The 15604-nt window shown below is 52.6% G+C and overlaps 1 protein-coding gene across 1 annotated transcript in view; it reads right to left on the bottom strand.

Moving 5' to 3' along the window:
* The window catches only part of NOTCH3 (notch 3), a 29777-nt gene that overhangs the window by 2423 nt on the left and 11750 nt on the right, over positions 1-15604 (bottom strand). Inside the window, exons 16-32 of the mRNA XM_011384113.2 lie at positions 15097-15252; positions 13953-14178; positions 13333-13534; positions 12947-13100; positions 12335-12519; positions 11667-11799; positions 11324-11581; positions 11123-11241; positions 10270-10835; positions 9274-9606; positions 7174-7328; positions 6856-7078; positions 5818-5902; positions 4868-5030; positions 3483-3787; positions 3070-3217; positions 410-507 (exon numbers count right to left, since the gene is read on the bottom strand). Coding sequence (XP_011382415.1) covers positions 410-507; positions 3070-3217; positions 3483-3787; positions 4868-5030; positions 5818-5902; positions 6856-7078; positions 7174-7328; positions 9274-9606; positions 10270-10835; positions 11123-11241; positions 11324-11581; positions 11667-11799; positions 12335-12519; positions 12947-13100; positions 13333-13534; positions 13953-14178; positions 15097-15252 — 3509 coding nt within the window. The remainder of the gene's footprint in view (positions 1-409; positions 508-3069; positions 3218-3482; positions 3788-4867; positions 5031-5817; positions 5903-6855; positions 7079-7173; positions 7329-9273; positions 9607-10269; positions 10836-11122; positions 11242-11323; positions 11582-11666; positions 11800-12334; positions 12520-12946; positions 13101-13332; positions 13535-13952; positions 14179-15096; positions 15253-15604) is intronic.

Below are 15604 nucleotides of genomic sequence, written 5' to 3'. Positions count from 1 at the left end.
ATACCCAAAAGCTCATAACAAATACAATATGGAAATTTCATGTAAAGACTGAATTCGCCCCTGAACCCCTCTGAGCCTCATTCTTCTCATCTGTGAAATGAGGAGAGTAATACCACATTGCAAGGCTTTCTAAACAACAATCATAACAGTTACCTTTTATTGAGGATCTGCTAAGCACATTACTTCACTGAATCCTCAGAAGAGGCAATGAGATGGGTACTATTGCTTCCTCACTTCACAGATGAGAACACTGATCTTCTGTTGGAGCCTCTTGGGCCCAAATTCCACCCCTGAAAGCTGGCTGCAGGCAGAGTAAATATGCCCCCTCGCCTACCTCACCCTGCTCTCTGCTACCTGTGGAGGGCTATGCCAGGGCTGACCCCCAGGTGTGTCAAGGGCTAGGGCTCACCTTGCTATCCTGCATGTCTTTGTTGGCTCCGTTTTTGAGCAGGGCCAAGGTAGCTTCCACATTGTTGACAGCTGCAGCCCAGTGTAAGGCTGATTTCCCTGGGGGAGAGGAGAGATGTCAGGGTCAGAACCAGGCTCACGTCCTGGCCCCCCAAGGCAGGGAAGCAGGAAGTGCCCAGAATATGGCCTGGGGGGAAAAGCAGACGTGCCATGAATATTTGAGTGCCTGTGTTTGCATCTGTGTGTGTGTGTGTGTGTGTGTGTGCGTATGTGTGTGTGTGTGTGTGCGTGCGCGTGCATGCACAGTCCTGTGGAATGACTCTGTCCAGGGAAGACATTATGCAGGTGTGTGCCCATCTGCACATGAGACTCTCCATACACAGAGGAAACTGTGAAGCCCTCAGTTGCTAGTACTCATAGATGTGCTGTCCAGTACAGTAGCTACCAGTATCATGTGCCTCTTTAGATTTAAATTAATTAAAATTCAATAAAATAGGTGCCAAAACCATTCAATGGGGAAAGGATAGCTTTCTCAACAAGCGGTGCTTGGACAACTGGTCTCCACATACAAAAGAATGAAGTTGGACCCCAACCTCACACCATGTACAAAAAAATAATTCAAAATGAATCAAAGACCTAAATATAAGAGCTAAAACATTTAAAAGAAAACACAAGAGTAAATCTTCATGACCCTGAATTAGGCAAAGGATTCTTAGATATGACACCAAAAACAAGCAACAATAACAACAACAAAAATCAATAAATTGGACACCATCAAAATTAAAACTTTTGTGCTTCTAAGGACAACATTAAAAAAATGAAAAGAAAACCTACTAATTGGGAGGAATATTTATAAACCATATATCTAATAAGAGACATACCTATAATATATAAAGAACTCTTTTAACTCAATAATAAAAAAGACAAATAACCCAATTAAAAATGGGCAAAGAATCTGAATAGACATTTCTCCAAAGAAGATGTACAAATGGCTAAAAAGGGCATGAAAAGATGCTCAACATCATTAGCCATCAGGGAAACAAAAATCAAAATCACAATGAGATACCACTTCACTTCCGCTAGGAACAGCTATAAACAAAAAGACAGATAATAAAAAGTGTTGACAACAATGTGGAGATACTGGAACCCTCATACGCTACTGGCAGAAATGAAAAATGGGGCAGCCACTGTGGAAAACAGTCTGGCAGATCCTCAAAAGGTTAAACATAGTCACCTTGTGACCCAGCAATTCCACTCCTAGGTATCTACCCAAGAAAAATGAGAAGATATGTCTACACAAAAACTTGTACATGAATGTTCAGAGCAGCATTATTTATAAAAAGTAGAAACCACCCCCAAATTAGAAAGAACCCAAATGTCCATCAATGGATGAATAGACAAACAAAATGTGGTGTGTTCATACAATAAAATATTATTCAGTCATTGAAAAAAAGAAGTAATACTGATACATGCTATACCCTTCATGAACCTTGAAAACGTTATGCAAATTGAAAGAAGTCAGTCAAAAAAGACTACATATTATACGATTCCTTTGATATGAAATAGAGGCAAAAAGTATACTAGTGGTTGCCTCGGGCAGGGAAGATGAGGGGATTGGAGGGCGAGGGGGTGATGGCTAAGAGGCGAGGGCTTCTTTTTCAAGTGATGGAAATCTCAAATTTATTGTGATGATATTTGCACAACTATGTGATTATACTAAAAGCCATTGGATTTTATACTTTAAATGGGTAAACTGTATGGTATATGGATTATATCTCAATAAAGTTTTTTTTAATAGGTGAAACAAAGACTAAAACATTAAATAAATTTAAAAAAAAAAAACATTAAATGAAATAAAACATTTAGTTCTTCATTCACCCCAGCCACATTACAAGTACTTAATAGTTACCACATGTTGTTAGTGACTACCATACCAGACAGCAAAGACGGACTATTTCATCATCACAGAAAGTTCTGTTGGCTAGTGCTCCTTTAGAGCCATATTTCTCAGCCAAGGTGATTTACTCCCCCAGGGGCATTTGGCAATGTCAGAAGACATTTCTGGTTGTCATAACTGGGAGGTAGGGTGCTACTGGCATCTACTGGTTCAAGACCAGAGGTGCTGCTTAACATTCCACATTGTACAGGGTGGTCCCCACCACCAAAAATGACCTGAACCCAAAAGTCAATGGTACCGAGGTTGAGAACACCTGTTCCAAAGGAGGTTTGTGAGCATCTGAGTGTATCTACAGTAGTGTGAGGTCCTCTGGACATGAGGACAGGTTGTGAATCCGCACAACTCTGTGCAAGCAAGCCACCTGCAGGGAGGGAGTGGCCACCACGTACAGATTTGGGCGATTTACAAATTTATTACACTAACTTCCCAACAGATGGCAGCAGAGTAAGTTCTTCTAACAAAGTAGTTGGAAATGAAGTGTCTTAGGGAAGGATACCCTTTTCTAAATCACTGATGCACCCTATGAGCTAGTGGACACCATTAAAAAAATGCATGAAAGTGTAAGTCCATGTTCAAGCCCATTATGTGTACATGAGCTTCAGTGATTGAGTCAAAATGTGGCTGCGAGTTCACACCAACAAGACGGTCAGGGTTCATGAGACATTCTCTCAGCCCCCACCCACCACTAGCTCCCACCAGCCTACCGAGCTCGTCCACAGCATTCACATCGGCGTGGCTGGCGATGAGCTCTTCCACCATGCCCTCCACAGCCAGGCGGGCCGCCAGGATCAATGCTGTTGAGCCATCTGCCATGCGGGCATCCAGGTCTGTGGAGCGGTTCCGGATGAGAATCTAGGGGAGCGAGGTATAACAGGGGAAGTCATGGCAGGAGCCAGAGGACCAGGAGCCCCTCCAAACCCTATAAGGTCCCCAACCCGCATGTCCCCTGAAATCAATAAGGTTCAGGGAGCAGCTACTTGCTAGAAACTGCACTCCCATATATACCCCATTTTATAAATGAAAAAAATGAACTCTGAAAGGCAGAGCAAGAGCATGAACCCAGATCTGCCTGATGCTTATCCCAGCTCTGAAGCCCAAAGGGGCAGGCTCATCTCACCTGGAAGACGCCCTGGGCATCAGCAGTGACAGCTGTGTGCAGAGGGGTTCGGCCCGAGTGGTCCTGGGCATTGGTGTCTGCCCCAGCATCCAGCAGCCTCTTGGCAGCGTCAGCCCGGGCATAACGGGCAGCCAGGTGCAGGGCCGTCTCGCCTGTGCGGTCAGTCCGCGCTCCGAGCTGGGCCCCCTGGCAGATCAGGTCTGAGATGATGCTGGCTGACGTGTCTTCTGCCTCATCCTCCTCAGTCGGCATCGGCTCCAGGGTCCCCCCACAGAAGGAGGCCAGCATCAGCGGGGTGAAGCCATCTACAGGGGACAGGAGCATGTCACAAGGGAGGTGGACACAGGCCCTTCCAGGGAATCCTGCTGAGGACACTGTATTAGGAGAAATGGAACACATGGAAACACATCTGCATACACAAATGCGTGTCTGTGTTGGTACCCCAGAAGCCAAGCCAGGATGAGGATTCATGGGCATGTGGTTTGTCACAGAGGGGCTTCTAGGCAGACGAGGATAAAGGACAAGGGAGGGAGAAAGTCAAAGAAGCATGCACCTGAGACAAATTCCCAGCGGGTTATTTCAGCCTGATCCCAAAGGGGCAATCCGGAGGCTATTGTACCTGGAGTTATTATCCAGCTCGAGGCAAAGGAGTTGTGGCTTTCAGATGCCCGCACCCACTGGTTAAGAGCATCCCCAGGGACATAAAATCCCTGAGGAACTTCGAAAGAGAGCCACACATGCAGGCCATTGGAACAAAAGCAGAATGGAGCTAGGGGTAGAATACTCTGAAGTATGACAAAGATGAATCCAACAGGATCCAGATAACAGTTTGCTGCACTCTGCATGAGCGTTTGCCCTGGTGCTCTCAGGGAGACACTTGCACCTCATTCTTCATCCTCAAGCTCTGGATAGAGCCGAACCCTCTCCCTCGAGGACAGTCATATGGCTCAGGCCTGGTCGGTCTGCATACTCCAGCCCTCAGCCCACACTGATTGGTTCAGGGATGGGCACATGACCCGAATCAGAACTCATCCTGGGACATTTGCTTGTGCAGATAGGAAAAGACTTTTGTAAGGCTGGTCCCTCTTGTGGCATGGTGTCCCCCCAAGGAGAAAGTCTGCCTGGGCTGGAGCCAAGAGGTGGTGAGTCCTGGATCCAAATGTACCTGATGCTTCCAGTTACAAGAGCCAGTAAATCCCTTGTTTTACTTAAGCTAGTTTGAGTTAGGCTATTATCACTTACAACCACGAGTCCCGATTAACATGCAGCCCCACAAACACCCAGACGTACCTAGCTCTCCCCAGAACACAGACTCAGATGCAAATTCTCATAAGCAGGACAGGTAAGGGGCATCCTGGGCCAGGAGACAGGGTGCCATCACTGACCTGGGCCACGCACATTGACATCCATGCCATCAGCATCTGCATCACCCTGTGGTGGTGTCAATGCCATGGCTGGTGCCACACGGATATCAGCAGCAACCAGATGGTGTTGAGTCCACTGACGGCAATCCACAGCATCCTCGGCCCCCGCGCTGGGCTCCTCTACCTGGAGGCACAAGGACCCAAGTTCTCACAAGAAGTTAGGAGAGAGAAAGAGGGGCAGTCTGGGCACCCCCACAGGTTTCTCTCATGGACATGTACACACAGCCCCCAAAACCTGATTATTTTCTAGGTGAGGAAACAGGAAATTGACACACTGGAACTCAGAGAACTCATCAGAGGAAAAACTGGATTTTAATCCAAATCGGAAGCGTGGAAGGGCCGGGAGCCCAAGGTGGGTGATCAAAGAAAAGACAGAATGCAGCACCTATCAACTCGAACCCGTCTATACACTAGACATGAATGCTCCAAAAACAAGATTAAGAGATTAATTCTACTGACAATAGCATTAAGAAGAGTAAAATAAATTAACATAAAAAATGCAAAACTTGTGTTCTGGAAACTACAAATCACTGGTGGAAGAAATGTGGGGCAGGGGGTCCTTCAAGGATCAGTATTAATCGGAACATGAACATGATCATGAGGTATCAGGACCGAATAGTCACACACAAAGGTATCAATTTAACTTCACAAACATAGCATCTGGGCTGCTAGCAGGAGCTTGATAAATTTCAGACTCATGGTCCAAAAGGCATGAGTAATATATGGAAACAGGACAGAATATTCTTAGCCAGCCTGCCAAGGCATTTAGTAGCCTCTTGGCACCCAACACAGAGCCTAATCAAGCCAGACATGAGCTTAAGGATCCAGGTGACTTCCTTTGGGCTCTCCTATTGACCCTCAGGGCCCCACCCAGGACCCTAAAGGCAGGGGGTCAGAGGAGGGGGCACAACCTTTAGTCGCTTGGCCTCCGGGCACTCCGTGTCCATCCAGTCTGTGGCCACCTCCCCCAACAGACTCTCACCCTTGGCCATGTTCCTGTGAGGACAGTGGGAAAAGGGAAGAGGGAACAATGGAGACATGTGACAGGGAGGAAGATTTGGAGTGGGGTCAGAGCAGAGGTTCCAGAGGTGAGGTCGGGGTCCAGAGTTGGGATAGGTCAACAGGTGCAGGCGGCACGATCGAGATGTAGGGCCTAATGAAGGGGTACAGGATGGGGTCAAGGTTGCAAGGGGATACAGTCAGGGGTTATGATGAGCGATGGCCAGGGTCTTAAGGTAGAACTGTGGAAGGGACAGGAGTGGTGTTAGGGGTTAGAGCAGTGAGCTATGGGATAGGTGAGGGTCATAGGCATACGTCAGGGGTTACAGAGGATGACATCAGGGATCATGGAGGATGGAGTTAGCCTCTTAACAGGTAAGAGATGTAGCTAAGATGAAGAGCGGTCGGTGGGTCATGGGGTCATAGGAGAGGGGTAAATTCAGGGGTTAGGTTAGGATGAGGTTGAGGGTCTTGACAGACAGGCCAGAGAGTTGGAAGTGATGCCCAGGGTCAAGGCCAGGACTGAGGATCATGGGGAATGGACACTGAATTGGGATGAAAAGAGAGTCAGAGGGGAGGTCAAAGGTCAGGGGAGTTAGAGCTAGAGGAGAGGGTCAGGGATGGGTTGGGGTATAGACAGAGGTCATGGGATCAGCAATCAAGTAGGAATGAATGCGAGTATCAGGGTAAAGTCTGAGAGACCAGGGTCAGGGTGGGGTCAGGATAGAATTTGAACCAGGAAACGGGGACACAGGAAATGGAGTCAAAGGTCACAAATCAGGGTGATCCCAGGGGATAATGGAGTCAGTGGTCAAGGGGATGGTCAGGGATCCAGGCTGAAGTCTGAAGTTAGAACCCAGTTGGGGTCAGAGGTCAGAGTCAGGTCAAGGTGAACTCAAGGGCTCACAAGGCCCCTGAAGACAGGGACCGGGAGCGAGCAGGGTACTCACTTCATGCCCAGCGCATCTTGGCCCACAGGCTCCCGCCGGCCCTTGTGTCCAGTAGCCATGTCCTTGTGCAGAGCAAAGCCCTCAGGGAACCAGAGGGTGCTGTGCTCACGCTTGCGCCGGGCCACCATGACACCCAGGACAAGGATGACCAGCAGGAAGACGGCGCTGGCAGCCAGCAGTGGCAGCAGCGGCACGCTTGGCTCTGGCAGCTCCAGTGGCTCCCCTGCAGGCAGGAAATGGGGGACTTCAACCACGGCCCGGGGCCACCTCACCAAGGGAGCACCGCTTCTACCCAGGTTTCCCGCCAGCCGGGCTCACCCCGCGCGGCCCGCAGAGGGTACGGGAAGTCCAAGCGCTCCACTGCCGACAGTGCTCCTAGGTAGTCGGCCGCGCTCTGGGCATCAGGGAAGCAGTGGTTGTTCTCTGGTGATTGTAGGCACAGCCGGTTGTCAATCTCCAGCATCACCACTGAGCTGCAGGGACATAGGGGAGGGATAGGCTGGTCCACGGGGTATCTGTACCAGCCTGACACCAAGTCCCATCCCCTTCCCCAGTACCAAGCTCCAAAAGAGCTATGTCCATTCACTATGTCACCCTGGCCCGCCTGCCCCCATGTGGCGTCCAAACCCACGGTACCCCCAAAACCAGTCTTGCTATGGCTACCAGTGTCCCCTAAGCCATGACTTCAATGGGCAGTGTTTTCATGTCAACATCTCTCATGGATGCTGTTGGCACATGCCCAGATTTCCCTTATCGGGCTGGTGTATCCATCGCCCGAATGCTATGAGCATTGGCTTTCAAGAGCTGACAACTGCCTCTTCTCCAGAGAACTGGCCTCAGCTAAGTGGGAAAAACCTTCTCCCTTGGAAGATGACACCCCTGAGGGCAGCCCTCATCCAGGGACTGGCTGATGCAGGTGTACAAAAGCTGGCCCTCCTGTCTCAAGGTGGGACCAACCCTGATGTGCTATTCACGCTCCAGAGCTCTCTGAGGAATCAGGCTGAGACTAGATCCCAGCGGAGGCTCCCTCCTGCCTCAGTTTTTCCCCTGCCCCATCCTGCATCCCTCATCCTTTTCTCCTGAGACCACAACTTCCATAGGACACATATATCTGAATCCCCAGCCCAGGTTCTACTTCCAGGAACCCAACTCTCCAATTCTCTTTCCTTGGAATCCCCAATACCCCATACCCCAATCTCTTCTTACTTCTCTGGCTGCCCCTTTTCATAATCACAAAACCAACTCAAACTGGTCCTATCCTGTTTCTAACAAGACCTGGAACCAAAGTTTACCCCACTTACAAGTAACACTGGTGAACCCTTAACTGCTCCCCCTACAGAACCAAAAGGACCGGGACATGACCGGAACCTGAGCGCCGGAACCTTTTCAGAAGCAAAGGGTCCATTATCTAGGAAGATCCAGTGCTGAAACCCCTTAAATCTTGACCTGAACCCTGAATCAGGAAGACAGATTTGAGCTTTGCTTCCTGTCTCCTTGCCAGCCAAACTCTCAAATAAAAGCTTTCTTTTCTCAAAAGCTGGTGCCATCCATTGGCTTCTATACACGTCGGGCGCAGTGAGCCCTTGCTCAGTGACACTTTTCTGAGCTAATTTCCCTCAACTAATCCTTAGGTCTCAGTGTCCCCAGATCATTCGGTCCCTCCTCTCTCCCCACTTCTTTCAGTCCTCCCATGGCTTCAAGGATTGTCAACATCCTTTTGTCTTTCTTGTCTCTGTGTTCAGCCTCTGTCTTTAGCACCTTCAACACCCCATAGACTTCTCAGATTCCGCGAGCCCCAAAGCGACCCCTCATTTTCACCCAGTGTCCTCACTTTGATGAGATGCCCTCCAGCCAGTCACCCCAGCCCAGGGACTGGCACATCTGCCACCCTCTACTATCTCTCCGAGTCCAACCCATACCCAGCCAGAGCCAAGCCCTCCATCTCTAAATCCAGCCCTTCTCTCTGTGTCAGAGTCCACCCTGCTCATAGGCTGTACTTCCCCCTCGGGCTCCTCTACCAAGCCACCAACAGGAGAATTCTACATTTTCCATTTCTAAACAAGCAAAAAACTACACATGCTCTTAACTACTCTGCTACACCCCTGCCTCTCCAGGAGGAAGTAGCTCTACATCAAGGGGCAATTCTGCTCCCCTTGTTCAAGTCTGTCACCTCTTGGGAGTGGAGTACTACTTATATCGAGTGGATGGGGACCAGCGATGCTGCTCAACATCCTATAGTGCACAGGATGGCTCCCACAGCAACGAATGATTTGGCCCCAAAAGGTTGACACTGTTGGACTTATTGCCAAGAAAACTCTCCAAAATGTTAAGTGAAACACACCAGACCTGATACATGAGGCTCCCCTCCTGCTCAGCGCCTGAGCAGTCCCCACGGCTCCCCAGGGTGGAGCTACTCACCCGATCACCTCTGGGGCCAGCTCCCTCCGGTTCCGGGCTTCAGAGCCAGGGCCTGGCCGGTGGTAAGGAAAGACCATGGCCTGGCCATGCTCGTCCAGGCGGAAGCGCAGCGAAGTTCGTAGGATGCCGCTGAGCCGCTGCAAGAAGTCGGCGCTGGAGCGCAGCAGCTCCTCGGGCGGCAGCAGCACGGTGAGCACCAGCACGCCGCGGGCTAGCAAGGCCGGCACCTCGCCGGCACAGTCCAGCCCGTCCCAGCCGCACTCCTCTGTGTTACAGCCCTGGTCACAGCGGCCATCCGCAAAGTGGTCCGCGCAGTACTTCTCGTATACCGGGCTGGGGGCAAAGAGGGGGCGCGGTCAGGGGGCCTCCACGTCGCTGCACACACAGTACAGAGTGACTCCGGAGACAAAGGGGGGACAGACAGCGAGCAGAGGACTAGAATGTATCTGCATGTATCAGGCTTTCTGCAAATCCATCCATTCGCTCAGTAACTATTAATAAGTCACTACTGCTAGAGCCTGCTAGGTTCTGGGAGCTGCTGTAGGCACCCAGGATATGCCCAGGCACAAATCCTTGAACACGTGGAGCTGGCATTCCAGTGGGCGGGGTCAGCTGTTAAAGGAGGCGAATGAGCAGAATATGCAGCATTTCAATTACATGTCAGTAAAAGCTAAATGTAAATACACACACATACACTCACACATAGAGTGCTATGTGGAATTAAAATGCTAAGGAGAAAAATAAAAGCAGGGGAAGTGCTGGAGTTGGCCAGGGAGATCACTGAGAAGGTACCACTACTGGAGCAAAGACTTGAAGGAGATGAGGAGGAGCCATGTGGCTTCCTGAGGGAAGAGTATTCCAGGCAGAGGGAACAGACAGTGCAAAGGACGGTCAGAGATGGCGCGTAGACAAACAAGACACAGACTAAGATGAATGGATGGACAGACGGAAAGAGAGAAGTGGCCCAAGCACAGATGGACAGACAGAGGGGCTCACTTGCAAGCACGCTCGCGGCCGCCAGCCCGACAGTCGAAGTTGTCGTAGAGGCAGGCGGGAGAGCTACAGGCGGGGTCACAGCGGCTGTTGTTGAAGAGGCGCCAGCACTGCAGCGCCGAGCACTGCCGCCAGGGGTCGCCCACGCTCAGCGAGCAGTCACCGCCATCCCAGCCGCAACCCGGGCTGTTGCACTCGCGGTCGCAGCGCTTGTCCCCACTCTTGGCCTCGCAGGCGGCGCTCGGGCACAGAGGCTCTTCGGGGGCCTCGGGGGCCGCGGCCGGCACCTCGCAGCGCGGTCCAGCCCAGCCCGGCACGCACGCGCAGCGGAAGAAGGGCGCCAACGGTTCGGGGCGGCAAGAGCCCCCATGGAGGCAGGGGGAGGCCACGCAGCTGGCGTTGGTGACCCCCGGCGGCGACTCCCGGGAGCCTCTGCAGGCAGGCCCCGACAGCCCCGGAGGGCAGGCACAGCGTGGCCCACGGACCGTCTGCTGGCACGGCACACCAACCGGGCACTGCAGCTCCCGGCAGGAGCGCGCCACCCGCTCGCAACGCGGACCCGAGAATGGCTGGGGGTGGATTGGGGGGCGAGAAAAGAAAGGAAAAAAAAATAGCATGGGGCCAGAGAAGGAAAAGGGAGAAGGGAGAGATAGGGGGGGATGGGGGTCAAGACTTGGGAACGCTTGAGCCTCCAATCCCCCCAGGTCCTACCAAACCTCTTCCCCTCCAGGTAATATCGAGATTTCTCAGAAACTCCCTTCTCTTCTACCTCTTCTCCCCTAAAGCCACGCCCTCCCGCCAGGCCATGCTCCCACTCCTCTCCCAGAGACCGATGTGACCAGGCACCCCCACTTACCGGGATGCAATGGCAAGCAAAGGTCAGAGCACCCCCAGGGCCTTGACTGGGAAGACACTGGCCTCCATGCTGGCATGGCTGGGACTCGCAGGGAGACAGCGCAGTCTGACAGCGAGCACCTGGGCAAGCAGGAGCGGCTGGGTCAGCCACAGTAGGAGAACACAGGCAGGATCCCAGGCCAGCCCCACTGCCCACGCTTACCTGTGAAGCCAGCTTGACAAAGGCAGCGGAAGCCCCCACCTGGCTCCTGCAGGCAGTCTCGGGTGTGTGCTGCATGGCAGGCACCCGGGTGACACTCATTGATGTCTGCCTCACAGCGCAGGCCAGTGTATCCTGGGGGGCAGGTACAGCGGAAGCCACCCACCAGGTCTACGCAGGTACCATTGTGCAGGCACTGGGGTTGTAGGTCCAGGGGTAGGCCTGGGCCACAGTCATCCTCATTAATCTCACAGAGCACACCTGGGAAAGGGAAGATGGGGAAGCAGTCAGGAGCAGACAGAGACCCAGCCTCCCAGCCTGTCCCCCAACCCTGGCCCTGGCATACCCAGCGTCCCAGGGGGACAGGAGCAGAGATATCGGGCCACAAGGTCAATGCAGAAGCCCCCATGTTGGCAGGGCTGGGAGGCACACTCATCCACGTCATCCTCACAGTTGTCACCAGCATAGCCAGCCAGACACTGTGGTGGGGACAAGACAGGGATACGCTCAGCCCCAAGGGACACAGACACTCCATATGAAGACATAGAGAATCCTATCACAAAAGGACACACAACAGTCGTCCAACACACAGAGACACGCCCAGTGTGCAGAAAACACACCCAAACACAGAAGGACACCCAGACACGGAGGGCCACAGACACACGAAGTGCAGATGGACACACACGCACAAAGGACAGACACACAGGAGAAACACCTAGATACCCAGATACACCCAAGACACACACAACCAGAGACACATACTTAGACACCAGCACATGCATTCATGCCCAGAGACACCATGCACAGAGAGACGCAAAGATATGTCCAGGAACCAACTAAAGAGAGACAAAAATACCCCCGGATCTACCCAAAGTGACATCCACAAAAATATCCTCAGTCACAAAAGCAAAACCCAAGCAGGCCTAGAGAGACACACCGACAGCAGGCTACAGACACACAGACATATGTGGCCAGACACACCCAGATGTGTCTCCTCCCCTGAGCACTTCTTACCTCACACACATAACCTCCCATGTAGCCTCGGCAGGTGCCCCCATGCTGGCAGGGCTGGGCCAAGCAGGGGTCCATCTCCTGCTCACAGTGGCTGCCTGTGCGGCCCTCTGGGCACACGCAATAGTGGGAGCTGTCCTTGTCCACACAGTGCCCACCAGCCTGACACAGCTGCTCCATCCGCACCCCTGCCCAGAGAGTAGTATCAGGCACACACTCCCACCTCCCTGCCCGCATCACACAAAGCACCATCCGATGTCCTTGCTGCCACCAGTCACCAGAGTCCTACCACATTCCATCAGGTTGTAGTGTGTCACACATCCCCCCAAACTGCATAGTCCCAGTCACTGACACACTCACCCACACACCTTCACGATTCACACCAGCTCAGTCGCACACAGCATTGCAAACGTCATCCCAGTTGTCTTATGGTGACACGCGCACCATCCTGGCTGACTGTCACATACACAGTCACAAATCCACACACACCCAGCCACACACCCCATCACTCCTATATGCTCTGTCCCACCCTCAACGGGCTCACACTGGCAAGAAGTATGTGCACATGTGCCCTCCTGAGCTACACACACCAGCCACGCACGCGCTCCCTCTCACCCATCTGGGCTGCGGCCTCTCTGCAGGGCAGGCTCTGGATGTCACAGAGGCTGCCGCTCCACCCCGGAGGACAAAGGCAGTAGAAAGAGGTTCCTGTCCGGGCACAGCGACCCCCGTTCTGACAGGGCGCACGGCTGCACCAGTCTACCAGCGTCTGCAGGGGAAGCCCACAGCATCAGCACTCAGGGACCTCCAGAAATCACACTCTAGATTTTCCCCCAGGGTCCCGGCCAGGCCCCTCACCACAACCCCAGTGCAAATCTCTCCCCAGGACCCAGGCAGGCTTCTCCCTCAGGATACCCAGCATGCCCCACCCACAAAACACCCCCTCTAGACTCCTCCTACCACCACCATCACCACCACCTGCCCCCAGTAACCCCGCCCACCTGGCACTGAGTGCCAGTGAAGCCCTCGGGACAGGTACAGCGGAAGCCGGAGTGGGTGGCAGTGCAGACGCCCCCGTGCAGACAGGGCCGCGAGAGGCAGGGGTCGGCCTCGTGCTGGCAGTGTGCACCAGTGTAGCCAGGGCGGCAGAGGCAGCTGAATGAGTTCACGCTGTCCACACAGGTCCCACCATTGAAGCAGGAGCTGGAGGAGAAGTGAGGGTGGGTCAGGCTCCTCCCCTCTCACAGGTCCCGCCCTCCCTCCTTGGCCCCGCCTAGCGTTGGATGGGTACACTCTCTGAGTACTATCCCCCCACCCACCAAGAGGGGCTGCAGCCCCAGCAGAGGCCCCGTCCTGTCCCTCAGCCACAATTTACCGGGTACTTCATTCAGCACTAAGGTGAGAGCCACGTGGAGGCCTGGCTCTGGCCTGGCCTTGCCCCCTTAGGGACCAGCATCTCTAAGATGACCCTGCCACTTCCGGGACAGTGCCCCGTCAGCATCAGAGTCTTGAGGTGGATGCCAAAACGAGGACCGCCCCCCTTCTTGTCCCCACTCCTTCTCAGGTCCTGTGCCCCACCCGATGCCAGGGTCCCTGAGCTTCCAGTAGAGTCCCCATCCACCTGGGGCTGCAGTTGGGCAGGTCCTGCTCACAACGGAAGCCTCCATATCCTGGGGGGCAGGTGCAGGTGAAGGAGGCCACGTGGTCAGTGCAGGTGCCTGGGCCGCAGGGGCTGCTCAGACACTCGTCCACATCGCGGGCACAGCGGGGGCCAGCAAAGCCAGGGAGGCAGGAGCAGGAAAAGGAGCCCACATGATCCTGACAGGAGCCACCATTCAGGCAGGGGTCTGTGGTCAGAAGAGAGGAGGTCTGGTCACTCACCTCACCAACGCCCCCATCAGCCCTGCCTGACCTGGTCGTGCCTTCCATAGCAGGGAACTTGGGAGGAAACCAGGCTTAATTAGGAAGGGCACATTTGGTCAGAGGGATCAACTTCTGTCCCCTCTGTTGCCTCACCGCCCCCCATCTCACCTATGTGGAAGGGGAAGGAGTTGGCAGAACCAAAAGGTCCCTTTGGGCTGCCAAGCACATACTGTTACTTGTGTCTGCTTAATTCCTGGACTCAGCACGGGAGGCCTGCTGGCCAGGAGAGTGGCCACTGGCCACACTTAGTCCTTAACGTGTGGCTGTTTCAAATTGAGATGTGCTATAAGTATAAAATACACATCGGATTTCGGATTTTGAAGACATAATATGAAAAAAAAAAACACTAAAATATCTTAATAGCTTTATATTGATTACATATTGAAATAATACTTTTTATGTATTAGGTTAAATAAAATATATATTAAATTTAATGTCACCGGTTTTGTTTTTGGGTTTTTTTACTTTTTTAATGTGAGTACTAGGAAAATTTTAATTGTATATGTGGCTTGGGTCATTTGTCTATTGGACAGCACTCCTAAAGAACTTAATGGGAGTCTATTCTCTCATATTTTACACAAAATCCTAATTTGCTTGCTGTCAGAGATAGAGTACAGGCTTCAGAGTCAGACAGGTCTGTGCTCCAGTCCCAGCTTTGTCCCCTCATCTGCTACATGACCTCAGGCAAGTCACTGAACCTCTTTGGACCTCAGTTCCATGAGTAAAATGGGGAAAGTAAGAGCACTATGAAGATGAAGTGAAAGCACAGTGGCCGGCAAATAACATGACTTGACGAACATGTTTCCTAAAGCAGCACCCCTCAAGGGCTCCCCCGAACTCACTGGGGTCACAGTCATCGATGTCCTGGTCACAGGAAGGGCCACTGTACCCCCTGTGGCAGGTACAGCTAAAACTCCCTGCCAGGTTGGTGCAGGTACCATGGGATCCACACGGTGAGGGGCTGGCACACTCGTCTACATCCTGCTGGCATCTCAGGCCTGGGCGGGAGGAGTAAGATGACATCTGGGGTTAGAGGGGGAAGGGGAGGGTCTGAGAGTACCTGTTGCTGAGGAAGAACCTGATGGCTAAGATAGGAAAACAAGCTATGCTGTGATTTGCCTCTAGGTGTTTTGCACCTACTGTTCTAAAACTTTCTTCTTGCCTCAGTGGGCGGGGAATGCATTCTCTGATTGAGGTCTGCTGTTCCAGGAAGCTGTCTCCAAACCCTCAGCTCAGAGATCTAGCTTCCCCAGCTCCATATCCCTTCCTCTTCTCCAGAACCGACCACAGAGGCTATGAGTACCTGTGTCCAGCTCTGTCCCTTCCCAGAAGGAAGCTCCCTTAAAAGGC

Source organism: Pteropus vampyrus, unplaced genomic scaffold (assembly GCF_000151845.1).
Source record: "Pteropus vampyrus isolate Shadow unplaced genomic scaffold, Pvam_2.0 Scaffold561, whole genome shotgun sequence".
In the NCBI taxonomy this organism is placed as follows: Eukaryota; Metazoa; Chordata; class Mammalia; order Chiroptera; family Pteropodidae; genus Pteropus; species Pteropus vampyrus.
The sequence above is the reverse complement of the archived record's forward strand: the minus strand, read 5'-3'. Positions and strand labels throughout refer to the sequence as shown.